Source organism: Osmerus mordax, chromosome 4, assembly GCF_038355195.1.
Source record: "Osmerus mordax isolate fOsmMor3 chromosome 4, fOsmMor3.pri, whole genome shotgun sequence".
Lineage (NCBI taxonomy): Eukaryota > Metazoa > Chordata > Actinopteri > Osmeriformes > Osmeridae > Osmerus > Osmerus mordax.
The window spans coordinates 13,051,635-13,078,683 of NC_090053.1; the positions used below are offsets into that span (position 1 = coordinate 13,051,635).

At 41.1% G+C, this 27,049-nt stretch overlaps 2 protein-coding genes and 1 long non-coding RNA gene across 7 annotated transcripts; 1 reads left to right on the forward strand and 2 right to left on the reverse strand.

Annotated features, from left to right (window-relative positions):
• Positions 1-3,455: 3,455 nt before the first annotated feature.
• Positions 3,456-6,354, reverse strand: LOC136942259 (uncharacterized). 2 transcript variants are annotated; one of them, XR_010876586.1, is made up of 4 exons: positions 5,814-6,354; positions 5,562-5,725; positions 5,066-5,232; positions 3,456-4,800 (listed from the first exon to the last, which is right to left on the reverse strand). It is a non-coding gene; the product is annotated as an uncharacterized lncRNA (long non-coding RNA). The 2 variants fall into 2 exon arrangements; XR_010876587.1 differs by having other exon boundaries at positions 5,066-5,207; positions 5,814-6,313.
• Positions 6,355-11,355: 5,001 nt separating this feature from the next.
• On the forward strand, positions 11,356-25,162 carry bnip2 (BCL2 interacting protein 2). Of its 4 annotated transcripts, none has more exons than XM_067234408.1 (12): positions 11,356-11,686; positions 12,290-12,707; positions 14,030-14,125; positions 14,260-14,339; positions 14,462-14,644; positions 15,749-15,931; positions 16,039-16,141; positions 16,224-16,355; positions 16,460-16,546; positions 16,636-16,734; positions 17,180-17,215; positions 24,113-25,162. In XM_067234408.1, exons 2-12 carry the CDS (start codon positions 12,325-12,327, stop codon positions 24,168-24,170), a joined length of 1,440 nt encoding a protein of 479 aa, XP_067090509.1. In that variant the 5' UTR covers positions 11,356-11,686; positions 12,290-12,324; the 3' UTR covers positions 24,171-25,162. The 4 variants fall into 4 exon arrangements, with proteins under 4 accessions (XP_067090509.1, XP_067090508.1, XP_067090510.1 ...); XM_067234407.1 differs by having other exon boundaries at positions 11,356-11,677; XM_067234409.1 differs by having other exon boundaries at positions 11,356-11,677; positions 12,309-12,707.
• Positions 25,163-25,285: 123 nt separating this feature from the next.
• Positions 25,286-26,655, reverse strand: gcnt3 (glucosaminyl (N-acetyl) transferase 3, mucin type). Its single transcript, XM_067234411.1, has one exon. It carries the CDS (start codon positions 26,599-26,601, stop codon positions 25,309-25,311), a length of 1,293 nt encoding a protein of 430 aa, XP_067090512.1. The 5' UTR covers positions 26,602-26,655; the 3' UTR covers positions 25,286-25,308.
• Positions 26,656-27,049: the final 394 nt, after the last annotated feature.

Consider the following 27,049-nt stretch of genomic DNA (forward strand, 5'->3'; position numbering starts at 1 on the left):
GCCAGGAAATATGAAGGGTATACCATGCTCCAAAGCAGTACCTGAATATTATCATCAGTTTTTCAGGTAATCTTGAAACACAAAGAATCAAGGAGGACTTTTTATTCAATTGTATAAAGTATTTTCATTGTTTAAAGTAGCCTATATGTTGACAAGCCTGTATATTACCTCTCCTCTGGCTTCCCCAATATTATAGGTGCAATATACTGTCCCCATGGGTGTATCCAGGCCCATTGGAAGACTCAGGGGGTGACTGCCTGGTGCCCCCATGGTTGAAAGCGTTTCTAAAATGCCCAGAGTGGCAAAAATTAGACCAAGTGCCCTACTGTCTGCCATTCACATTGGGAAATATGCTTGAGTGCACAGGATGCCCCATGCAATAAATGACAGTGTGCCCTCTATAAATGTAAAAAAATGTCTTTATGAGTTCCTTTATAGTATAGAAAATGTGATGCAGTACCCTATAAGGTGCCCTTACAATGGCCTAAATTGGACTGTTCCCATGCCCTTACTTCCAATGGAAAAAGGTGCTGTTATGAAGTGCCCTTTATGCTGCCCCTACATGACAGTGTCCCAAATGTTGCCCTTTCCAAAGAAGACAATTAGATTCTGTGCCCAACAGTCTCCCCTAATGTTCCCAGTAGGGCATGCTTTCCCAAAGTGAGGCTGTGACAACACTTGGCACAGCCACAGTCTGTCACTGTCCAAGCCCCCTCTGGATCTGTGGAGGCAGACTATGTTAATTGGAAATACTAATATAATAATGATAGTCATGCTGAGCAATTTTAAATGACTGTTCTGCCAAACAAAGTGTGCAGTTTGGGTCACCTTCTGATCTAAAAAGTCAGTGCTGGATCTGTGCAATACTAGTCATTTCAGTGAATCCCCATTTAAGTTATGGTTATCTTTCCCTTTTATCTTAAAGCTCAGCATGTAGCCTATCAGTTAATAAATGTGTGTGGCAAAGTTATTTTGAAGTAATTTTAGATTTTGTTCAAGATGTGAAGACAAAAACATTATTAGCCCACATCAAGTGCAATTAACCATGGCCTTCTTCAGTGTTCTGAATTTTATCCTACAATTTTCAATTACTGCCACGTTCTTTTTTGGGCTATTATTCTCAATCTCCTGTTGAGAATATCGACCATAGGCTAGCCTGTCAGAACGGTTTCAGACAGCTCATCAAATTACGCTAATTATCAGTAGGCCTAAATGCATATATATATATATTGTAGCGACCCACGGATTGGTCGCTGTTAACTCGCGCTGTTGGCGCAAAGGATTGTGGGTGGCGCAATTCACATACTTGTTTCATGTTTAGTTAATGTTGCATGCATGTTTGAGTTGAGTGTTGTTGTTCTGTCGATTAGGTTTGTTAGTGGATGATGTATCGATGTTAGTAACTATAAGTTGTCGTTGTTGCCATAACTGGGAATTGTATGTGAGTTAATGAGTTGTTGTTGGCAATCATATGTAAGGGGAGGTGTAGTAATAAAACCTGTAGTCTTGTGGTGTATGGGACATAGGATAAAAAGGTCTACTTCTCCGTGTCACATCATTGAGCATCCATTCCATTATAGCCCTCTAGCGCTATCGCTACAAATGTTAAGTAGATTTGGTAGGTCTACAATTTACGCATTTTAACCGTCGTAATGGTTTGAAAAGTTGTCTCCCTTGCTATGTTAATTGCGGCAACATTGCCCTTTTTGGGAACAAAAAAACTCAAAAAATCAATTTACGCTGCTGAAACAACACACCTCTGCTGCTTTACGCTATACTTTTTGCGACATAACTCCTCTTTTCGACGATCGCCTGATCTGGGCTGCACAGTCTAAGTTTATTGAGGTCTAGCTTGAATTAGCGTTGCCTGTTAGTGGAACGGAACGTTAGTGGAACGGCTTGAGGCTAAAGTCTAAATTGACGTTTACCCAAGTGAAACTTATTCGTGTTAGCTCGACTTGCGTTAGCGACGTTGATGGAACACCCCCCCCGGTCTATAGAGGATAGAGACCTGTGTTATGCTGGATACACACTAAAATATTTTTTTAATCTTTTAAGATTTTTAAAATGTGAGTGATCACAAACATGAGGACAAGAAAATCCTAAATGTAACCTTTTTGATCCTATAGTGTGTGGTGTTTGTCCTCGGGGTTCCCCTCACACATCATGATTTCGGAGCGGCTCCGACGTTCTTCCGAGCAAATTCGGCTACTCTTAACACACCTCACATCAAGGGAAAATCTGATAAAATAATCTGTAAATAATCGGGACATAAACTAGGATTGTCGGGACATTACCTAGGATTGTCGGAAGGGGGAAATCGGCCCAAAATCAGCCCGATTATCTTGTGGTGTGTACCCAGCATTAGTCAGAGCATGTTTGAACGGAGTTGTAAATTATTGGAGCAAGGAACAGAGTGCCATTAATTAAACCTGAGCAAGGAGCGCACATTATTAATGGACCAGTTTCCCAGACGTGGATTAAACCTGTAGTCCTAGTCCAAAAGTAAGAGAAAAATGCCTAGGCTTAATCCATGTCTGGGAAACTGGGCCATATCGGCTGCAATAACAAATACAGTATGTAACAAATGTGATCAGATTTAATCTCCATGCTGCTATGTTGCATTGCCTGAGCAGCTCATCTCCTTGCATGCTCTGCGCTTGGAGTCATTATAGGCTATAGTTGCATTCATCCCTGTTCCCCAGTCGAGGTGCATCATTTTCGTAAAATGAATGACACTGAATAGTTGTGAAATGCTTGTCTTGTTGACTAGAAAAACAAATTGTAGGCTTATGTGTAGGACACAGTCACATATATTTATGCATAAAGTTCAACACATTGTTTATGAAATGTCTAAAGTTGGCCAACTTAGATTATGTAGGCCTACCTTAATATTCTAACCCAAGGGGGTTAGTATATTATGCAGTGTACTTAATGCACTGTATATTTAAACATCAGTTCTCTGCTCTTTTTTTTTTTTTTTTTACTGTCGGAGGCCGAACACACCACAAAACAAGGCGACGCACTATAGAGGCTTAATTATTATTATTATGATTATAACATGTATATATTACATATTTCCGGTACAGCCAGAGCTCGCCTTTCTCTACCCAGAAGATGGACTGGCCAGGTTCCCAAAGGCAAACACGTGCGCGCTGGTGCTATACTTACCTGTGGGCCAGACTTAACTTTAAAAGGTGTAGCTTGGAATAGGTTCTGCGGATCAGTTTGGGGAGGGCTAAATGTAGTCATAAATTAATTTTATTTTACATGAACACGTGTTTTGTTCTGTTTAAGTGTATGGATTTCAAAGGCGTGATACTCATCTTAGAATTTGTTTTGTATGTGATCTGCTGATCCGTTGGGAGGGCTGAATATTATTCGTCCTACATGTATCCTATTTTCAGTTACATAATGCAATAACATTAAACACACAAAATTGTATTTGGTCTGCTAATCTTTATTACATTGACGTGATTGAGACTGTTTACTCATTCCAAGGCCTATTGACAATGTGATTACAACAGTTAAATTATGTGTGTGCACTGTATTTAAGACAGGACATTGAGGACCTGATCAGTTCCCAAACTGTCTCTATCTCCACCCAAAGGATTTGTGTGTTGCCTGAGGTGTTCCAACTGTTCGTCACTTGGTTGAAATTGGTTTAACCACAACTCTTTGTAGCCAGTCAAAGGCAAATGCAGCCGCCCCCTGGTCAGCCACCCCCTGGAACTGGCTGCTCCAAATATACCTTGGATACCAGTGTGATGTTGCAACTGTTGTGTCAGACAGCCTTGCACAAAAATTATATGGCGACATGTATCTGGCAGTCCTCAGGTCACGTTTTATACGAGGCAGGTAAACAAAGTGAAGAGCCCAAAGATGCCTTTCGTTGTTGGCAATAATGATTCCTTCATTTTCTATATAGATATGTAAACAAGGAGTGGTAGACATCCGTTTCAAGTCTTATTGTCAGGTACACAGAACACGTCAGACTGGGCACTGACATTTTTGGGACAAGACAATGCAAAGCAACCTGGCATAACATAATAAGTACTTAGATTACATCTATGATAAGCAAAAAGAAAAATGATAATAAATTATAAACCTCCTAAATATACAAAATATTAGACCTCTAATACAGATAATGACCTATACTAACCTTAGACCTATACTAACCTAAGACAAGTGAGGTGTAATATTATATATAGTGTAATATTGCTGATAGTGCAACCAGTAGCTGAAAGTGACAGTGTGTAAAGTGACTAGTGAGAAATGCATCAATGTAAGGTGGCTAGATAGAAAAGTCCATGTAAATGTTCATTCAGAAGCCTGCTGGCCCTTGGATAGAAACTGTTGTTCAGAAGGCAGCGGGGTAGAGACTGAAAGATGGGTGGTAGCAGTCTTTTAGAATCCTGCCAGCTTTCCTGAGGCATCGTGTGTGGTAGGTGTCCTGTAGGGCTGGGAACTTCCTGTCGATGATAAACTCAACAGACCTGACCACACTACGTAGGACCTTGCGTTTTTTTTGTCACGCCTCTCCAGACATCGCCCCACAGTCTTTCAATGCGTTGATTATGAGTGTTCCCTCGGGTTGATCCTCAGAAGACATCCATGAAGAGACATATGGCGTTGTTTTCCCCTCCATAGTCTCATCTGACTCTGGATGGGACACCAAACTGGGCGACTGCTTTCGAAAACAGGTCCATTATAATGTCCCTTCTGTTGTTGTTAGAAGCCTTCAGGAAAACCATCAGTCGGCTGAACCCATCGATTCCTCCATGGATTACAATACTCCACCTAAGAGATGAAGGAAGGGAAATAAAAGATTTCACTTGCACATCTTATTTTATAAATAACAAAAAAAATATGAATGGCTTGAATGCAGCTAAAATGATTTGTATACATTTCTGGGCGTTTAACAGAAAGAAAAGTCCTAACCTCTATTGCATTCATGTGAAGCTGAAAATCTTATTTTAAATTCAAAACTCATAAAATCAGCTTCTCATTTGCTAGGGACACAGTTAGGGCAAATTAACGAATCACAGTAAAACAAGCCACTTACTTTATGAGCTTGTGGTTGCCATCAAGATGCCACAGCGAATTTGACCCTGCCACTCGATATGTTCTCCTCCGAAGCCTGTGGGACATACTCTGAATAGCAGAACCTTCAGATCAAGTGCATCATCTGGTCTGTGTAGCGACCTCTAAAAGAGAATTTGTATGTACTGTCTATGGAAGACAATGTATACATATTAGAACTTAGATACATTTTTTACATTCATCCCTAATAATAACTCTGAACAAAACAATGTGTTTAAGGAACAGTGACAAGGCAGCTATATGGTACATGCGCATGACAGCTTTTTTCTCCAAAGATATGGGATATGAAAGAGTTCTAGCTATCACGGTATATCAATTTCTTTATGAAATGTATAGAAAGGGTAATTCTGCAGTGTTTCATGTGCTTTGTAAAGAAAAACAAAATTGTGTATTGCTCAGTGAGAAAGGGGTGACATTATTTAGATCTCTCCTGAACTAGTCATTCAATTGACACATACCTTAACCGTCGGTTCACTGTTCTTCTTGAGACACCCAAGATCTCCGCAATCTGTTTAGCAGAGAAGTTAGGACAACAACATCTGCAACTGCTCTTGGGCGATTTGGTAAACAGGCCTTCCTCCAGTCTGTCCTCCCATTCGAGGTACGGTGAAACCAGGAGCAACTGCAGTTCAAGAGAAAAATGTTATGTGAGGCATCGTGTTTTGAATCTTGCTTCTTCAGATCATGTTTAAATAGGACGAGTACATTACCACGTTGTTGTTGCTGATCGTTGGCTTCCCGAATTAACTCGCTGAGCAAAAGCATTTCATCAACCACTTCAGATTGAAGCAGTCGCCCTCTGCTCCAGCGAACGCTCGTCGCCATGATCTCCAACCTCTTAGCATGACAAAATATATTAGTGGTAGGCTAACTACAACAAAGCTTGTTAAACAACTCTTTGAGATGCTGGCTTCAGTAACATAACCGCATTCAGTAACGCAATATTCAAAGCCTTATAAGGTCTAGTTTAATAGCATTAATTTGAGCTTGCTCATTATTAAAGAGTTAGCACTACAAGTGTGATGACGAGTGGTAGGCTAACTACAACAAAGCTTGTTAAACAACTGTTTAAGATTGCTGGCTTCAGTAACATAACCGCATTCAGTAACACAATATTCAAAGTCTTATAAGGTCTAGTTTAGCGGCGTAAATTTGAAGTTGCTCATTTAACGGTGCGTGTCCACTGCAGCGACGCGAATCGCTTGCCATCGCTCGCCTTCCCACAGTTCACCACGCTCGGGGCGTTTCAAACAGATTAATGTAAAATGTAGTTCTCTAAAGTCACTGTTGTAGTTGTCATGGCCAAGTGTGCAGACTTGGGTTTACATACTCGCAACATCGATCAAAATACAACTTGTATACAAAATACAAAACTGTTTAATAGACATAAACGTTGACATGTGTAAAAAACGTTTTATTATATTACTCAAAGTCTGCTAATCTGTCGATACGACAGGGAGTTCCAGCCGGGCTAGCTAGCTACTGTAGTTACCACAGAACGAAGTTACGTAATGTGACTAGACTGAATTTGAAAGTACAAGCACCAACAACTTCGGCAACCTTGCGCCATGCATCGTTTTTTTATTAACATTTCTGTACGAATACAGAGATGTGTCGTACAACACCGGGTAAGCAGCTACACAAGCAATTATTTTCTCCTCCATTCTGAAACTGAGAGCTAGAAATGTTTACAATGGTTGCTACGTTACGAGAAACAGGAAAACAATCCGATTGGCCATCGCTAGCGAAAATCGCTCCTCATTTGCATCAAGTTGAGAAAATCTCAACTCGAATCGCTTGAATCGCGTCGCGTCGCTACCCACAATGCACCACGCAAGCACCGCAAAAACCCGATTACTAGCAATTGTCGGTTTATGCCAATAATACGATTACTCCATTTACATGTGTTATTAGTTATGCGATTACTCAATAAACGCGTCTACATGATTATTTTTTATTAATCGTTGTATGCTCCAAGGACAAAACTTGCACCATCATCCTTCTGCAACAAAGTGTCGCCGTGTCTTCCTGTATCGGCCCTACTGCTGTATGTTTCATTCCATCAACACATTGAAGAGTTAGTTAGCACTAAGTGTGTTGATGAGAAGTCAGGAGCCCAGGGGGGTGTTCCATCAACGTCGCTAACGCAAGTCGCGCTAACACGAATAAGTCTCACTTGGGTAAACGTCAATTTAGACTTAAGCCTCAAGCCGTTCCACTAACGTTCCGTTCCACTAACAGGCAACGCTAATTCAAGCTAGACCTCAATAAGCTTAGACTGTGCAGCCCAGATCAGGCGATCGTCGAAAAGAGGAGTTATGTCGCAAAAAGTATAGCGTAAAGCAGCAGAGGTGTGTTGTTTCAGCAGCGTAAATTTTTTGAGTTTTTTTGTCCCCAAAAAGGGCAATGTTGCCGCAATTAACATGGGAGACAACTTGTCAAACCATTACGACCGTTAAAATGCGTAAATTGTAGACCTACCAAATCTACTTAACATATATATATATATGCATTTAGGCCTACTGATAATTACCGTAATTTGATGAGCTGTCTGAAACCGTTCTGACAGGCTAGCCTATGGTCGATATTCTCAACAGGAGATTGAGAATAATAGCCCAAAAAAGAACGTGGCAGCAATTGAAAATTGTAGGATAAAATTCAGAACACTGAAGAAGGCCATGGTTAATTGCACTTGATGTGGGTTAATGTTTTTGTCTTCACATCTTGAACAAAATCAAAAATTACTTCAAAATAACTTTGCCACACACATTTATTAACTGATAGGCTAAATGCTGAGCTTTAAGATAAAAGGGAAAGATAACCATGACTTAAATGGGGATTCACTGAAATGACTAGTATTGCACAGATCCAGCACTGACTTTTTAGATCAGAAGGTGACCCAAACTGCACACTTTGTTTGGCAGAACAGTCATTTAAAATTGCTCAGCATGACTATCATTATTATATTACGAGTATTTCCAATTAACATAGTCTGCCTCCACAGATCCAGAGGAGGCTTGGACAGTGACAGACTGTGGCTGTGCCAAGTGTTGTCACAGCCTCATTTTGGGAAAGCATGCCCTACTGGGAACATTAGGGGAGACTGTTGGGCACAGAATCTAATTGTCTTCTTTGGAAAGGGCAACATTTGGGACACTGTCATGTAGGGGCAGCATAAAGGGCACTTCATAACAGCACCTTTTTCCATTGGAAGTAAGGGCATGGGAACAGTCCAATTTAGGCCATTGTAAGGGCACCTTATAGGGTACTGCATCACATTTTCTATACTATAAAGGAACTCATAAAGACATTTTTTTACATTTATAGAGGGCACACTGTCATTTATTGCATGGGGCATCCTGTGCACTCAAGCATATTTCACAATGTGAATGACAGTAGGGCACTTGGTATAATTTTTGCCACTCTGGGCATTTTAGAAACACTTTCAACCATGGGGGCACCAGGCAGTCACCCCGAGTCTTCCAATGGGCCTGGATACACCCATGGGGACAGTATATTGCACCTATAATATTGGGGAAGCCAGAGGAGAGGTAATATAGAGGCTTGTCAACATATAGGCTACTTTAAACAATGAAAATACGTTATACAATTGAATAAAAAGTCTCATCGATTCTTTGTGAAAATGATTTTGAAATTTTGTTTTGGGTGACCCGGAAGTTGTGACCCAAATGACTTCTTCGTGTATTCCACTAATGTCTCTTAATCTAGATAGCCTACTCAATCAATCATGGAGTTTTATATTGTTTAGAGGAACAAAACGTGCGGCCATGGTGTCGACACCACTGTTACTCAAAGTGGCTCTTATCGCAGCGCTGGGTTTATAGGCAAATATAGATAGGCTAACCTGGAAGGTCCTGCCGATTTTTTCGGTTGTCATCAGTGTTCTAAATTAACTTTTTTGATCACCAGCCAATGTGGCTATGGTAACAATCAGAATTTCCACTAACCACATTTTTTCGGTGAAAGAGAAATTATGAGTGCCACTGAATGCATTTGATCATTTTATTAACATTGTTGGCATGAAAAACACAAGTACAATACATACAACAAAATATACACTGAAAGTGCAAACATTCCATTTCAAGTTTGGGATCTATCTACATTCTTCCTTGTGTTTTCTGGTGGACGCTCGTTTCCATGGTTTCACGCTCTGGTTACACTGCAAACTGCGCGCAGACAACGGGCGTATGAGTAACAACTTCCGGGTCACCAAAAACACAATTTCTAAATCATTTTGGGTCAGTGCCCCGTTTTTGGATTTGGTTTTTGGATTTTGGTTTCTCAATTGAATAACAAGAAAAACAATCGTTTTTGGTTTCTCGTTTTTGGTTTCTTCAATTGAATAACGGAAAAACGAAGAATTTTTGGTTTTTGTTTTATCAATTGAAAAATGAAAGAACGAATGATACACGGATTAGGTAGTGTTCCATTTTTTGTTTTCCTATTTCTAAATGGTAGTCAGGAAACAGCTCGTTTCACGATTTTGGTTTTCTAATTTCAAAACAAAAATCCACTGGCCGCAAAGTACACGGACCTGTTTGGTGCAGACATACAAAACAATTGCGCCTACAACAGAAGTTGTGTAGGCGCATTTCCAGAGAAAATAAAATTAAGATACTGGGTCTTCAGAGGCTCGGATGAAGGCATTGTAAAAAGATTTTTGTTTTCCTTTGTACATTCAAACTGAGCAAATGTAATGCTTCGTTCGTTTGCAAGCCATGATGTCTCTCGAGGATAAAAACACTTGCACAGTCGTAGCTCAGTTTCTTATGGGCGGGCCAGATTCTCTGGGCGGGCAAAGCAGAGAGAGGGGAGGTAACCTTCCTCCTTGTGACGTAACAAAGAGGAGATTTTCAAACAGAGCAATTGAGCTTTCATTTTCTGAAAGGCGGAGAAGAACACCCAGGGCTTGGTTTACACCAATCGAAAATTCTAGCCACTGGGGGACCAAAGGCAGGCTAGGGGAACTCATATTAATGTTAAATAACCTCCTAAAGTGACGTTTTCATGTCATGTCACCTTTAAAGATTACATTAAACTAATAATGCATGGTTGCCGATGTCATCATTGTTCTTAGTGTGTTTTTATAGCCTATTTTTAAATTCAGTCTTGTCACATTACGTGACTGTTCTGTGCCACTGCTAGCTCGCTAGCCCAGCCTACAAACGACTGTAACATTTACATAAAGTTGAGAAAATCCAACTTGCAACGCTCCGCTCCGCTCGCCTTCCCACAATGCCCTACGCGAGCGTCAACGCCTGGTTTCATTGAAAATGAATTGGAAGCCGACGCCCCGCGCCGCCCGCTCCGCTGCAGTGTGAACGCACTGTTACGCTGCGTTCACACTGCAGCGTTTTTTAACGCTCTGCATCGCTTACCTTCCCACAGTACACCACGCTCGGGGGCGTGTTAGACAAGTTAATACAGAGTTGTAGTTCTCTAAGGTCGTTTGTAGGCTGGGCTAGCGAGCTAGCAGTGGCACAGAACAGTCACGTAATGTCACGAGACTGAATTTAAAAGTAGGCTATAAAAACACACTAGGAACAATGATGACATCGGCAACCATGCACCATGCATTATTAGTTTAATGTAATCTTTAAATTCAGGCTCGTCACATTAGTAACTTTGTTCTGAACAGAACTGGGTGTGCAGACACATACGAAAAGTTTCTCCTCCATCTTGAAATTGTGAAACCTAGAAATGTTTATCATGACCAACGGTTGCTACGTTACAAGAAACAAGAAACCAATCCGATTGGCCAACACTAGCGTTTTCACGCTCCTCATTTACATAAAGTTGAGAAAATCCAACTTGCAACGCTCCGCTCCGCTCGCCTTCCCACAATGCCCTACGCGAGCGTCAATGCCTGGCTTCATTGAAAATGAATTGGACGCTGTGCGCCGCCCGCTCCGCTGCAGTGTGAATGCACTGTTAGCCTGCCCCGGACCAGACTAGTTTCGCAGCCTAAATTGCCATAGTAACCGAGTTCGAACTACGTTGAGCTAGCTTTATGAAACCGAATGAACTAGAAATTAGTCTTTTATCTTTAAAATACAGTGTCCTGAAAAGGGGATGTCTCTTTTTTGTTGTTGTTGTTGTTCTTGTTGTAGAGTTTACTATGTGCGTTTTACTTACCAAGAAACGTTAGCGTTCCCTATTTACTAAACCAACAGAGGGCAATGTCGTAGAATTTGTTTGGAGGGGTGGTGATAACGACGTGTGGCTAGCAACTCGGGAAAATAGTGTGGAGTTGAGCCGGACCCCCAGTTGAAGTTGATTTAGTTTGTTTTTGACCGTTTAAATGGGAGTTTACTCCATTTAACATGAGCCAACCTAAGATTCTGGACAGTCAGGCTCACAAGTGCAGCTGATTGGCTCCTAATTTTGTTCATAAAAGCTGTGTTTATGGACCAGAAGTCGCTGTAGCTATTGCGTACCGTTTTATAAGATCGTGCCTCCTCGCGGTGTAGAGTTGGAGTATATTTAATTCTTTTTCAGGCCCGGCGACGGGGACTCCCTAATCTTAATTTTTTTTCACCGTTTACACGCTGACGTAAGTTATGTACGTTGCACAGTTATGTATTAACTATAGCTAGCTGTATAGTTTCTGAGATGCTGATTTGAAGGTGTGTGATTACTTTGTTTATTCTGTGTATGTGGAGCTGGCCCGTTACTCTGACACATACTGCACATCGACCAAAACGAATAGACCTACAGTAGCTGGTCAGTGGCTGGCTAACGGGATTCGCAGGACAGGAGTCGAAAAGGAAGGAGGAAGAATTTAGGGAGTTGCAGACTAGCTAGCCAGCCAGCTAGCTGGGGCTACACGTACTGTGCGAATGCAAAGTGAATTCCTGAGCTAGCTTTTTGTCTTATGACAATTCTTGTGTTCAACAGTAAAAAATAAATGTGGTAGTTATCCTTGCGCGATATTATTTCTCTACCAGAATACAGTTTTTGAGCATTTATTTGTTAGCACCAACTAGTCACACCACTACGTGCTAGCAGTCACCGTGATTTAGCAACAAGTCTTGTCCTGTTAGAGTTAAGGGTCTTTCTGAGTTGCACTTTTGTGCTTGATAGCCAGCTTGCTAGGCTCGGTTTTGGGTAGGCCATAGATAGTGGGATTGAGTCATTTTATTGCTATCTCTTTTTTTAAACTCAGATTTCTATGTGGAAAACAGCAGGCGAGAATCTCCTATGGCTACATATGTGATTGAGAGTGGGGTGGTGCTGAAGAGTGCTGGCGAAAGGAGTCTGAACAACAATAGCAGCGAAGTGCTAGACACGGATTGTAAGACTTATGAGACACTGGAAAGTAACGTTAGGGAGATTAAGAGTCCTTCATCTTTTGGAGTATGTGGAGAAGAGTGTGAGGACGAAGCACTAGACGACCTGCAAGACAGCAAGTTTACTTTTACTTTGGAAAATGGCGAAGAGGCAGCGCCGTGGAGTCCAACCCAAACAGGAGGTCCACTTCAGGAAACGGCAACTTTAGACAATAGACAAAAACAAGAAGCGCAGCGAAGCTCTACTCCCATCAGTCTACCCCAGCAAAGCCCAGCGTCTGCACACAACGGAAGGTCTGATGTCCTTTCTGTTTTTGTGTTTTTCTGATTATGAGGACACTAACAGTACACTTAATATGGACCTATGCTTGAGTCACCTCATACCCATTCCATTGTTGTAATTTGCATTCTGAAGAGTTTCCCTGTGTTTGATTAGGGGTGCTGGAACAGAGCTGTAATTAGCAAATGAGGTTGTTTCAAATATTCATAGTGCATATCAACGTTTCCTTAAGGGAATTCCTGTATCAACATGTCAAAGCATGTTTGAAACCTATGCAGGGGCGTAGGTTTCATATACACTGAAAACGGCAAATATGTGTACCCCCCTCTCACAAACACACAGTTTATATTACGAAAATGGCCGCATCCTCAGTAAAAAAATAAAAGAAGCTGTCCCACCTAGGCACCCACATTTGAAAACAAGCCTATGCCCCTATCTCAAAGGATGTGGCCAATTGTGCAAAACACCCAAGTGATGCTGTGTTTTGGTGCATGGTCCTTAGGTTCCTCAATCTCATTGAAATTCTTTTTACATTGCTCCCTCTCTTAGCTGGATTGCATTGTAACATGGAGATTAACACTGCATAACTGCTATACTGATGTTGTGGAATTTCTTGAATGGAAAAATGCTGTGAATGTTTTTGTGTCTGGTTGTGCAAGTACATTAGTGTTACTGATTAACGCACTAAAGGAGCTCTGTATACTGCAAGGAAACAGATGGAGAGGCATTAGAAAGTAGCCTAATGGTTTATAATCTAAACCCTGACTGTATAACACACTGCTTCTTAACCTTGAAGCCTTTTTAGAAGCCAATGGCCTGCTTGTGATTCCACTTACAAGCTGAGGTCAGAGTGATTTTTTAATTAGCTGGCTGAATTAGGTATCGATTGTCCACACACACCATCTGTTATATGCTGAACGGGGAGTCAGATGGCTGAGTGGTGAGGGAATCGGGCTAGTAATCAGAAGGTTGCTAGTTCGATTCCCGGCTATGCCAACCAAATGATGTTGTGTCCTTGGGCAAGGCATTTCACCCTACTTGCCTCGGGGGGAATGTCCCTGTACTTACTGTAAGTCGCTCTGGATAAGAGCGTCTGCTAAATGACAATGTAAATGTAAAAAATGACTAAATGTGAACTATGAACTTGGCTTGAAAGGCAGTTGTTAAGGAGTGTAAGAGTCACAAGCCACAGTTTACAAATGAATAATTAGACTGGCTGATTTTCTGTGTCCGTGCTCTTTAAATTATAAATGTTTTGGGGAACACTGAGGATCTCATAGGGAGAATAGGTCAGAGGAAATTCAAATGACATTTGAATTTGACTTCTGTTTGGCAGTCTGGAGCGTCAGGAGTCTGTGGCAACGACAGAGGCTCGTTTGAGAATGGAAGGGGTGGAGCTGAAAGAGGAATGGCAGGATGAGGATTTCCCCAGGTGTGGCTGCCCCCCCCCATGCCAACCACACAATCTTTGTAACAAGTTCTCATGAATGCCTGAGTAGCACATTGGGAGATGGTTCCAGCCTTTTCTCTAGACATAAAGACCTGACTGTGATTCTGCATTTGTAGGCCATTACCTGAAGAGGAGGAAGAGGACATTCATCTGGATGATGATCTCTTCACTGGCACATCTGGAGAAGAACAGCCTGGTACAGGATCTTGTCAAACATCACCCTTCAGACTTCTCACTCCATTGTTTCCAGTGATTACATATGAAGTGATTGAATGATTAAGTGTTATTGTTTATTGTGTTTTATTTGCCCCCCTGAAGGTGCAGGCTATGCTGCGAACAGTGGTAAGAAGACCAAGAAGAAACTGGCTGCTCCAGACATCAGCCTAACACTAGACCGCAGTGAGGGCTCTCTTCTCTCAGACGAACTGGACGAGAGCACTGAGCTGGACCTGGATGACATAGACACACCCTCAGATAACAGCAATGAGTTTGAATGGGAAGGTATAAATTGGAATTTAACACCCGCTGGCAATATATTATCCTGCAGCATAGTCCACTTTTTGTGTTGAGTTGGCAGGTTGTGTTTAAAATCTCAAGACGCACTCGGAATGGAGTGAAATGCGTTGTTGGCGCAATGACAGGCTTTTTGAAGAGGTTAATGGCTTGACAGACAGCCAAGCATAGCGGCCTTTTTTCCTGGTCAGCCTTAAAGTTGGACAATACTATTCTTTCTCAGGTCTGTTTCTCCCAGTGGTGAACCCCCTCAGTGGAGAAACTAATTTTCCTTACCTAACCTTTCAGTGGTGTGAACAACTTTTCTGAGTGTGGTTGAAATGTGCTGTTGTGTTTTTGTGTTTCCACACTGCTGCTTTCCTCTGTCGCTTGGAAGGATTGTTTCCGTTCTTTGCCTGGAAACAGGCCCCAGGCCAGCAGCAGGTCTCTCTCTTCCATGTGGTAAGGTCTCCTGGACAGCCCCTGGTTTCCTCTCTGCATTGGCTCAATCAACCAAAACGTTCCAGATTCTGTTCTTCTGCCTCCAATTCCACTATTTGAACAAATTAATGGTGTTGTCTGATGCATTGAAGTCATTTTTTTTTTAATAAGCATGCCCTCACTCCTTATCCCTTTCAAATCGTCTATGGTTTATATCCCACTTCTCAGACAGATAGCTGAAGTGTACAGGGAAGATTTGCTTTTTTGGAGATTGTTTTAGCTTTATGCAATCTTATACATTTTGTCCCGCCTACTCATTGCATGTTCAACATTCCAAACACCGTATGATACGTGATTACTGGTTCTCTTGTTTGATTGGGGGACATTGTTGATCAGGCAATGGATCAAAGGCTGGATATTTTCTATCTATATATTGTAATATTTTCTGGATATTTGTTATTAGTACTGCAGGTGTTCAGGTAAGTTTCAAAGACGTCCATCCACCATGGATACAATTCAGCTGTAGATACTAGTCTATAAGCTATCATGTTTTTTATATTGTGCTCCACATACAGTGTCAGAGTACATTGAATGAGGAATGATAAACTGGGGTATCACTAGCTCAGGATGTGCCAGATGACCGACTGGCTGAAGAAGTTGTTTCTGTTTCAGATGACCTGCCCAAGCCCAAGGCCACAGAGCTGCTGCGTAAAGGTGTGGAGTCGGTCCAGGAGTACTCTGCCTCAGAGGAGAGGGATGAGGGCCGGCGCTGGAGGGTGTTCCGCATTGGGGAGCAGGAGCACCGCGTGGACATGAAGGCCATTGAGCCCTACAAGAGAGTCATCAGCCACGGAGGTCAGGGGCATGGCATGGTCTGTCATGGACAAGAGAGCCTGAATTATGGCTCTGGAAAGAGCAGTCCAGTTACCGTTGTTGTTTTATTTGTGTGTGTGTGTGTGCAGGTTACTATGGAGATGGGTTGAATGCCATCATTGTGTTTGCTGTGTGCTTTATGCCTGAAAGCAATCAACCAAACTACAGATACATCATGGACAATCTCTTCAAGTAAGGCCTTTTTATTTCTATATTTGTATCTTGACTTAAGATCCCCACCTAGTGCCCCAGCTGATGCAGTTTCCTTGTGCAGGTATGTTATTGGAACACTGGAGCTGCTGGTGGCTGAGAACTACATGATTGTGTATTTGAACGGGGCCACGTCTCGGAGGAAGATGCCTGGTGTCGGCTGGCTCAGAAAGTGCTATCAACAGGTTGACAGGAGGTGAGTCACTGCCACCATCTGTCATGTACAGGAGTGTCTATATAACCAGATCCCAGATACATAAGATGATGTTCCATCAGGGTAACAATACTTTATTTTGCCAGGTTAAGAAAAAATCTAAAGTCTTTGATCATTGTCCACCCATCCTGGTTCATACGAACTCTCCTGGCCATTACTAAGCCTTTTATAAGGTAGGCGCTCAAGTGCTTAATAACAACAAGGTCAGCTCTACCGCACTGTTGTCACTCACAGACTTAACATCCCTGCTGTGTTTTCTCAGCTCCAAGTTTACCCAGAAGATCAAGTATGTTTTCAGCCTTACTGACCTGGCTGTGCTGGTCCCCATGGAGTATGTGTCTATACCAGAGTGCATCAAACAGTAAGTAAGCTCTGCCCAGACACCATCAGCTTATTGTCAAGGGCATCAGTCGATCGTACTGTATCAGAGGAATAACACAGAGGGTACATTTTGGGGACCTGTATGAAGGACTGAACATTTTCGTCTGCTGACTTCCTCTGTCCTGTCAAAGCCATTGTTCTGAAGCCTCTTACGCCAAGCTGAGAACTTAAGATTTGTTAAAGGTAAATAGCTGAATTGAGAAGGCGTTGAGTAAGACAAACATGGATTTTCTCAAATAGGGTGGGTAAATAGCTTTTCCAAGAACCTGTTTTCTAGAAATGCATTAGCATGGTAGCTGATTGTGCTTCAGCAGTTGGCTACTTCTCTCTTGGTATCTGTTCATAGTGCTTCTTTAGATATTTGGTTGCTGTTGGCTGTTATATTTCTCTATACCCTAACCCCTTTTCCCTACACCCCTCCTAAGGTTTGACGACGAAAAAAATAGGAAAAGCCATAAAAGGTATCTACACTTTCACACCAGAGCTGAGGCCAGGTGTCTAGGCATCTGTTGCATTGCTTGACACTAACAACAAAATCTGTTGTTTGGCTTGAGGAATGCAACTAAACCCCTCAGGCTATATCCCTACTGTAAAGGGCATTGTCACCTTCTGAACTAGATAACCTGAGTGGTACCGTCCTATGGAATATTAAGATACTTCCTCATAAATCAAAGACAAGGGGTTCTTAATTGATATGTGGTGGTGGTAACCATGATGTCTGTCTGTCCCAAAGCTAACCAATGCATTGATTTCATAGGCCTCAAGTACAGTTTTGAAATAATTGTGAGAATGCTGTTAATGCATTCTCACTATTGTTTTCCTGTTTCTCTTTATTGTTGGAATGCTGCTTTGTTCTTTGAATCTTTATTGTTGGAATGCTGCTTCCTGTTTCTCTTTATTGTTGGAATGCTGCTTTGTTCTTTGAATCTTTATTGGGTGTGCTTTGCCTTCGGCAAGGGCACAACCTTTGTTCTCTCACATATATATATATATATATTTTTTTTGCCCCCCTAAATCTTAGTAAATATTTGGCCTACATAGACAACCTAGGTGTCAAAAGTTTCGTCTTGGTAGCGATTGAGTTGCTTGTATTTTTATTTAGGTTCCGTTGCATGGTTTAGGCTCAAGTTAAGTTTTTGTGGCAAAAAGTGAAGCTAACGGTGGCTAATTTGCTAGCCACAGTCACTGACGTTACTTACGTCACTGCGTCACGAAAACACGCGTGACCTGTAGCAGAACATTCGTTTCGCATCTGTTAACTTGGGGGATAGCTAGGCTAACTATAGCTTTACTGCAAGGCAGCTGCAGTGTTTTCTTGTTTCTCGGCAGAGTGGCACACTTTTTCTGATATTCAACTAAATTGTCAAACAAATTCCTCTAACGTTCATATAGTTTAACTTACAGAAACAAGTTATACCTTAAAATGTAGGAAAAATTGTCCTCTTTCAGCCAATGTAACTACTAAAGAGCTCACATTTACAGATTTTCAGCTATGAGCCTTGAAGCGAGAGCAGCCTTTCAAATTCTCTCACTAACTTCAATGGAGAGGTGGGTAAAATTCGTCAGAGAAAGCGAAAGAAACAAGATTTTGAAACTGCCGGTAGAGTCGTATTTCTGGTCATCTGGACATCTCTGGTTTCGGCAGAGTCTTGGGTCTCGGAAAATATCCTTATTTTTTGGATTGGACGTATAGTTTTGCGTCTAGGTTATCTTGTTTAAGGTGTGGATTCTAGCTACATTTCTCTTATTCTCTGCCCTCAGAGCGTTAGCAATCATAGCTGCACCATCACCTTAACGACAGACACGCACCACTCAGTCTCTCACACAGGTGATTGGTACGTTTACTTGACCATGAGAAACCCGATTACTAGCAATTGTCGGTTTATACCAATAATACGATTACTCCGTTTACATGTGTAATTAGTTATGCGATTACTCAATAAACGCGTCTACATGATTCTTTTTTATTAATCGTTGTATGCTCCACGGCCAAAACGTGCACCATCATCCTTCTGCAACAAAGTGTCGCCGTGTCTTCCTGTATCGGCTCTACTGCTGTATGTTTCATTCCATCAACACATTGAATCCTACTAAGAAAGCCGAGTAAACACACTCAATGGTAGGCTACATCTGCTACTGCTATTACTATCCCAACTATAATTTCAGCTGTTAAAACGATAATATTCTTGTTACGACTAGCTAGCCTACTTCTTCTGTTTAACAGTTCAGCTTTCAGCTTCTCCCGCATTGTAGGCTATTTTAGCTGTTAGCGTTGTTAGATGATGCAGTTCAGATTCCACACTGCCTCTTTTGTGTGACTCACACATTTTTGAAATTAATTTCAGCTTTCAGCTTGCGGGTATTTTCTCATTTATCACTTTTATATATTTATATTTTTTAAATATTAAGGTTTTTGTGCTAATTATTCTCCCTTTAAAAGTAATGGTAAATCCTTTCAAATCATTGTTGGAATGCTGCTCCAGCCCCTTTCAAAAATACCTTTCGGTTGCTTTGAAGCTTCAGCTTATAACTTTCTACAACATTTTCACAATTTTCCGCTTTTTTAGCATGGTCAGCTATCCCCATTCAGGTTTTCAGCATTCTCACTGCTGTTTCGCAGGAACAGCCGTTTCTAGTTTTTATTATTTATCTTCTGTTTCTTCCGTGGCACCTTTCAGCGCCTTCAAATCTTCAGCTATTAAAACCGTTCAGCTATCAAAAAAATCAGCAGTTTCAGGCCATGGGTGCTATGACTTTTCAGCTTTGTACCTCTTATGCTTGAATTAATATAAATCAATATTCATAATATTTTTAACATGGGTTTCCAATGGAGTTTTCTTTCAAATCCTCTCAAACTTCTTTAAACTTCTTCAACTTCCAAATCCTTCTTCCTCAATCTTTCAGCTAGAGCCACCATTTAAACTTTAAAATGTTGACAAAACCCTAAACTATTTTTAAATAATTCAGCTTTTTGATATCTATTCAACTTTTTTCAATATCACTGATTATGTTTCATGACTTTTTCAAGCCGTTTCTGAGATTTACATGGGTGTTTACGTGAAACCCTAGAGTGCAGACTGAAATGCTTAGAGTGGAGGGCAGCTTCGGATGTCATTGAAAAAATATTTCTAGTTTGCCAGCATTGCCACAATTTTCGCTCTTCATGCTTCGTTTTTGGATCAATAGATAGCTAATTTTGTGCTGGTCGTAGACAGTTGTCTGTTGAATCCAACAGACGTACACATTTGTTCAGAGCCCCACGAAAGCGAGACAAAGTCCAACTCTCGCCCCATAGAGACCAATGCAAATCTGGTGACAAAATCGTCAGAGAAAGCAAAAAGAACAAGATTTTGAAACTGCCGGTAGAGTCGTATTTCTCTGGTTTCGGCAGAGTCTTAGGTCTCGGAAAATATCCTAATTTTATATATTGGACGTGTAGTTTTGCGTGTAGGTCAACTTGTTTGAGGTGTGGATGCTAGGTAAATGTTTGTTTTTCTCTCTGCCTAGCTCGTTAGCTATCACAGCTGCGCCATCGCCGTGGCAACCAAACAGACATGCACCATGAACGTTTTTGAAACTGCCAAAGGAGTTGTATTTCTGACGGCACAGACACATAAAGGATATCTATGGTTTCGGCAGTCTTTGAATGAAATATACGTAATTATGTGGGCAATGTAGAACAGCGGACAGATTCGATATTAGATCTTTTGTTAGTTATGGCCATTCTAGTGACTCTACTGTCATCATGGCTGCTAATAGAACAGCGAAACCAGGTCACATACGGTCTAATAACTATCATTCAGTACCTAGCTACAAACAAATGCTTCGTAACTGAAGAGTATTTACTATTTATTGGCGATATTGACAACAGAGGTTAAGGAACTTGTCTTTAATCAAAAGATGGTCTCAGTTTTCAATTTAAAGCAGTAGATCTAGCTTATGTAGGACATTTTCCATTGCATCCTCTCTAGCTTCACGCCTTCGGTTATTATTCAAGCCTACGGTGTTAATACAGTCTGTAAAAATACAATTTTGACACACTTGCAAGAAATGATCCGCTGGTTAGATGTTGCATGATCTTATTATTTAAGTATAAAAAAACACCAGGGACAACGACAACATTGGCAACCCTGCTCTATGAATTATTATTTAGATGTCATCTTAAATTAAGTGTCTGAACAGGACTGGGTGTGCAGGCACACATGATTAGTTTCTCTTCCGTCTTGAACCTGAAACCTAGATTCTAGGTTAGAAATGTTGCCAGTCTTTTGCTAATGACCAACGGTTGCTACGTTTTTCCAGCAAGTTCAAGTCATTCCAGTGTTGTCCTTTTACCTTCAAATTCGTTCAACCCAGACTTCAGCAACTGGTTTTCTGCTAAATTTTCACATTTTCCTGCAGCTCATCTTTCAGAATTTTTGCCCTTATTGTTTTGCATTTTTCTTATTATTTTCTTCTCTTTTCTTCTGTTTTCTGCCTTCATCTTGCTCCAGGTCCTTTCAAAAATACCTTTCACAGCAGTACCTTCCAACTGTCAGTACTTTTGCATTTTTCTTATCTTTTCTGTACTTTTCTGCCTTCATCTTGCTGCAGGTCCTTTCTAAGATACATTTCAGGACTTTTGAAACTCCAGCAAATAATTTTCTGCTAAACTTTCAAATTCTTCAGAATTATTTCTCTTTTTGCATTTTTCTTCTGTTTTCTGTAGTTTTATACCTTCGTCCAGCTCCAGCCCCTTTCAAAAATACCTTTCAGGTGCTTCAGCTTATAACTTTCTACTAAATGTTCACAATTTTCCGCTTTTTTAGCATGGTCAGCTATCCCCATTCAGGTTTTAAGCATTCTCACTGCTGTTTCTGCGAAACAGCAGTGAGAATCTAGTTGGGTGTGCTCACGCCTTAGGCGAGCACAACCATTGTTCTCTCACATATATATTTATTGTTTATTTTCGCCCCCCTAAGGATCAGTCAATATTTGGACTACATAGACAACGCCTGTGTCAAAATGTTCGTCTTGGTCTCGATTGCGTTGCTTGTATTTTTATTTACGTTCCGTTGCACGGTTTAGGAGGTTACAACGTTTTTGTGGCAAAAAGTGCCTTTCGTCAATGAAGGGTACTCAGTGCTAGCTATGTCAGCACATGTTAGCAACGACGCATAGATTGATGTGCAGTTGCACAGCGAGTATCGTGCTGTGGTGTACTAGCAGCACATGTACATTCAAGCAAATCAAGACTTGCAGGTACAGTAAGTAATGTCACATTAAATAATGTATTTAAACTCAAGCTTGTGTGGTGCGTCGCTGTCTTCAATGCCACAGCCTAAACTTTATGTCAAAAGAAACATTCTAATTTCTGTCGTATTCAAACAATCCCCTCAGTGACGTTTGGCTAGCAACAGCAGCTAGCTTGCTCGTAGCAAACTTCTTTTGAATTAGCCATTTCCCCCTAAATTAATGTCAAACTTGTTTACGTTTTTGGGGGCATATTTTCAGTTAGCAGACAATACTGTTTGAATCGCGATTCCATCTGAAATACTGCCGGTGACAACGTTTTTACGGTAGCTTGTTTCAAATGGGATTCTTGAGTAGGCTAAATGCTTGAAAATATCACTAGATGGGAAAAACTTAAGGGGAAGGACCCACCTGCAACCGACGCAAGCGAGCACACCCTACAATTTCCCCAGAAATTGTACCCTCTCTAGTTATTGTTTATTTTCGCCCCCCTAAGGATCAGTCAATATTTGGACTACATAGACAACGGCGGTGTCAAAAGGTTCGTCTTGGTCTCGATTGCGTTGGTTGTATTTTTATTTACGTTCCGTTGGATGGTTGAAGTTCAAATTACGTTTTTGTGGCGGAAGGTGAAGCTAATGGTGGCTAACTTGCTAGCCAGTCACTGACATTACTAACGTCACTAACGTCACGAAAACACGCGTGACTACCTGTAGCACAACATTCGTTTCGCATCTGTTAACTTGGGGGATAGCTCGGCTAACTATAGCTTTACTGCAAGGCAGCTGCAGAAACGCCACAAGCAAAGAGGCCAGGGTGATAACTATTTACTCCTTTTACTTTGTGATGTGAAATGTAATGTACAATATTAGCTGATATTATTAAGGAAGTAGGCCCACATCTACTTTCGGAAACGGTAGTCTACTATTTCACTGAAGCATTAGCATCATGACATTAGCCTCTGTTGCCCGGGCAACACATACTACAGTGGTCTATGATGCATCGGTTTTCAATCGTTAAAATAAACATTCCTCACAAATACATTTTCGTTGTAGGATTTATTATGACATTGCCACAGCCTAAACTTTGTCAATCTTTCATGAAAATAATTAATTTCAGCCTAAACCGTACAACGGAACGTTACATCGAATTCAACCAACACAATCGCTACCAAGACGAACACAGCAGTAGTCTAGTACTGTACTGTAGTACAATTTACCGGGGCAGCTTCTCCACACAGGGCTATATCGCATTTTGCGTTGCGTTGTCATAGAGATTAGGTCATTTTTTACACTGGTCTGCCAAATGTATTCGTTTTGATTCAGCTATGAGGCTGCATCTTGCAGGGGAAATGAGAAGACATCATATTTCATTCTAAACTTCACTCGTATTTTGAGTTGTAATTGAGCAGCAAAAAAAAGATCCTTTTAAATCTATGTAATCCTTATAAATAATAAGTAGGCCCTATGCATTTTTATATAAAATATACAGAAATATCAGTTGTAAAAATTTCATTAAAAACGGACCCCTGTGCAAAAGACGCAAGCACACCCTACAATTTCCCCAGAAATTGTACCCTCTCTAGTTAAGTATAATTTCTTTAAAACTCACAGGTTTTGAATTGAAGTGGTCGGTTGGTAAGAGAGTACGACTTCTGGTGTTTGGGTTGTAGAATGCAGTGTTGAGACTGAAGGGTTTGGACTGGCGTCAAGTCACCAGGGTTTGGATTGCACTGTTACCATGGCTGCACGTGTCCCTCCTAACCAGTATTCACCCCACACTTAGCTTGTCCCTTCACACTGCTGGCCGCATGACTCTGCATTCCTTAGTTCTACCTCAGTGTACCCTACACCCTTCTGTGATGCCTGCCTTGCCTATGCAAACCAAATATTTTCACTCTTTGTATTCTCTTAACAACCCATCACTCATGCAAATGGTTTCAGTTGACTAAATCAAACAAGTGTTTTTATTTTATTTTTTCCTCACCAAGTGTCTCTGATATGAATATGATATTGGCACATCAACTTATTATGAGGAGAGACAAAAGGGTTTAAAGGCTTCTAATGCATTGCTAAGTTGGTTTCAGTAATACAAAGGTGTGATGTCTGCCTGCTCTCCTCCCTCAGGACTGATCAGGACATGCATGGCAGAGTGGAGATGGCTGCTGCCGCACTTCCTGAGTGAGAGCCGTAGCACTGCCAGGCCAGGACGGAGGAACACACAGACAAAAACATGGATAGAAACACAGTGACTTGTTTCCTGTGTGCTGCGACTGAAGTCTAGCTCTTTGTGTCAGAGTGCCTTTTTGTGACTATGCTGCCTGTTACATTATGGAACTTATCTGTCAGCTGTGTTAGTGTGCCATTTGCCCGATATCTGGTTGTTCTCTCACGGCTCTCTTTCAGATGTTTTTATAATCTCTTGTATATCAAGCCAAACATAGATATATTTTTATGTTGTCACAGTTGCTGTTGCCATGTATTTAAGGCACTCTGTTTCAAATGGTTGATGCATGTTCTTTATTACATTTAAATATATATTTATATTCAAAAGGTGATAAAGGACAGAGATTAATATATTTTTTATGTTTGATTTGAATTTGAACCATATTTTACGTTATTAGACAACTGTTGCATGGCATTGCTTAGAGCAGGTTTCATTGAACACTCATAGAACATACTTTACTGCTGCAAGAATCCCACCTGAAATAGTTTTATCTGAGTGTTGTGGGTGGGTGCCATTTAATAGTGAGAGTGTATGTGAAACCTGAACCAATCATAAAGAAGTAGTGACACGAATAAGGATAAATCTCTTTGAATTCTGTAGTATGTTGATTGAGTATTTTAGAGTGGATACTGTACATTTCTGAACCCAATTGTATGCTTTTATTTATTAGAAATGACTGCTTATCAAAAATAATTTTGATGGAATGTGTTTTACAGTAGGATGCATGCATTACACAGTAGCTGCTATTCATGTAAAAATGAATAAACATTAAAGGCCTGTACTGTACAAGGAATTTCTTACATAAAACTGGATTTATGTAAGACTCATATGAATGTAACTACACAGCAGTTATTTTTCGATGGTGACTGTGCATATAATGTTTTGGATGTTTGGTATCAGCAGACAGTCAATGCTGTAATAAAATAATCTTGAACAGGGAAGAAAAAGTCCATGGCTGTCAAATTGCATGGTAATTGTTTCTTCCATTAGATGGCACTCTTCACATTTAACATACAAACTACATGGAACAAATGTAAACAGATCATTTATACACATAAATATATTATTTTGTCATATTTACAAAGAAAATAACATTTTAGAAAATCATCAGTTCTTGAGATTGACTATGCATTGCTTTATGGCGGAGGACTGACTCCAGACATCTGATGGTAACATCATCAACCTCTGGATCAAACTTGTTAGCTATGAGGTGGTGTTGTTGTAGCAGCCACTGTAGGTCTCCGACCCCATAGACACACACTGCTCTTCTGTAGGTGCCAGTACATGGTGGGTAGGGGGCACCACTTTTCACATCTCCTGCTATGTAAGACCACTTTACCAGACGAGCAATGGAGATCATGTCGGATTCATGATACTTCTCATTAGCAGGCTTTGAGCCTGGAACTGAAGGCATACGCTGAAGAGTAGCCCACAGGTGTTCATCTGGGCTGTATGTATCTTTCTCCCATTCTAAAAGGTTGTGGACTTCTTTACTCTCCATCACATGTTGCACAAAGTCCCTTGTGACCACAAAGTAGGCATTACCTGTGAACATGGGTGTGCTGATGGGAGGGGGACTCTTCTTCACACTGGTCCAAATCACAGTGTTAGTAACATTGTGGTGGAACTGCCACCTGCCTTTCTTATAGTCATTTGTAGCTTCAGACTCCATGCTGTTCTTACCATTGAGTAACTTAAGAGCCTGAACCATCTCTGCGTTGGTTTTAATGGGAAAGTCTGTTCCACAAGTGTTGAGTAGGTATCTCCACTTAACGGTTGAGTTCAGCAAATCCTTCATGCAATTTAAATCGGCTTGCACCCGAGACCAAGATGCATAAACCACACTCTCCAGTGTACTGGCCACAAACACATTGGGAAAGCAGGATATGATGGCTTTCACTGCATTCATGAATTCCTTAGAAGACTTCTGGTCTACATGTACACAGTATACATTCTGAGGAGTATAAACGGCACGCAAGAGTCGCTCAAACATCTCAATCTTCTCATGGATCACCATAGAATAGGCAATAGGGAAGTCTCTCTCTTCTTCACTCAGTGGTGTTGTGAGGAACCCTCGGTCTTTGACATATGCCTTACAATCCTGAGTAACATTGAGGTAGAATTCTTCAGAGTGAAGCCTGCTCTTCCTCCTGGAGGTCAGAAGCCGACTAAGGTTACCTTTCCCCAGGCCTTCGATGTCCCCACTGATGATGGCAGAGCAGGTGGGTAGGTCATCGACATACTCCTGGGGTGCGACATCTGCCACTATCAGGGATCTCTTCTGTGAGCATGTCTGTCTGTGAGTTTGCCAGAGAAGAAAGTACATAGATGTGGTCATTAGTATGAGAAAGAGATTCAGGATGAATCTCCGAAACCTTGATCCTACCATGGAAAAAGATTTTGGGGCTGAGCTTTCAAAAGTGATTTTTTTAATCAATGCCAGATCCCAACAATCACCATGCCAGCTCTCCAGTGAAACTATTCAAGGACACTCCCAGTGCCCTTTTATCTGGGATAGTCGGCATTTACATAAGAGGTGTGTCATACCATTGACTAAAGGTATGCAATCGAAGAGCGGGAAGGGTACATAATGGAACAGTTACACTTTTCTTACCTCTTTTGACACTGAAATGTGATATTTTGTATCCTGGTGAACTTCTTTGAGTGAAATTGAACCTGTTTGTCTGGCATGTTATGGAAGAGGAGCTGTCAGTGTAAAAAGCATGTTGCTTGATTACTGATCTGTAATTAAGGACTGTACAATCCATACTCAACAATCTTTCTCTACGTCATTAAATACTTTTGACTAATTAACTGTCTATCTATCCTACATCTGT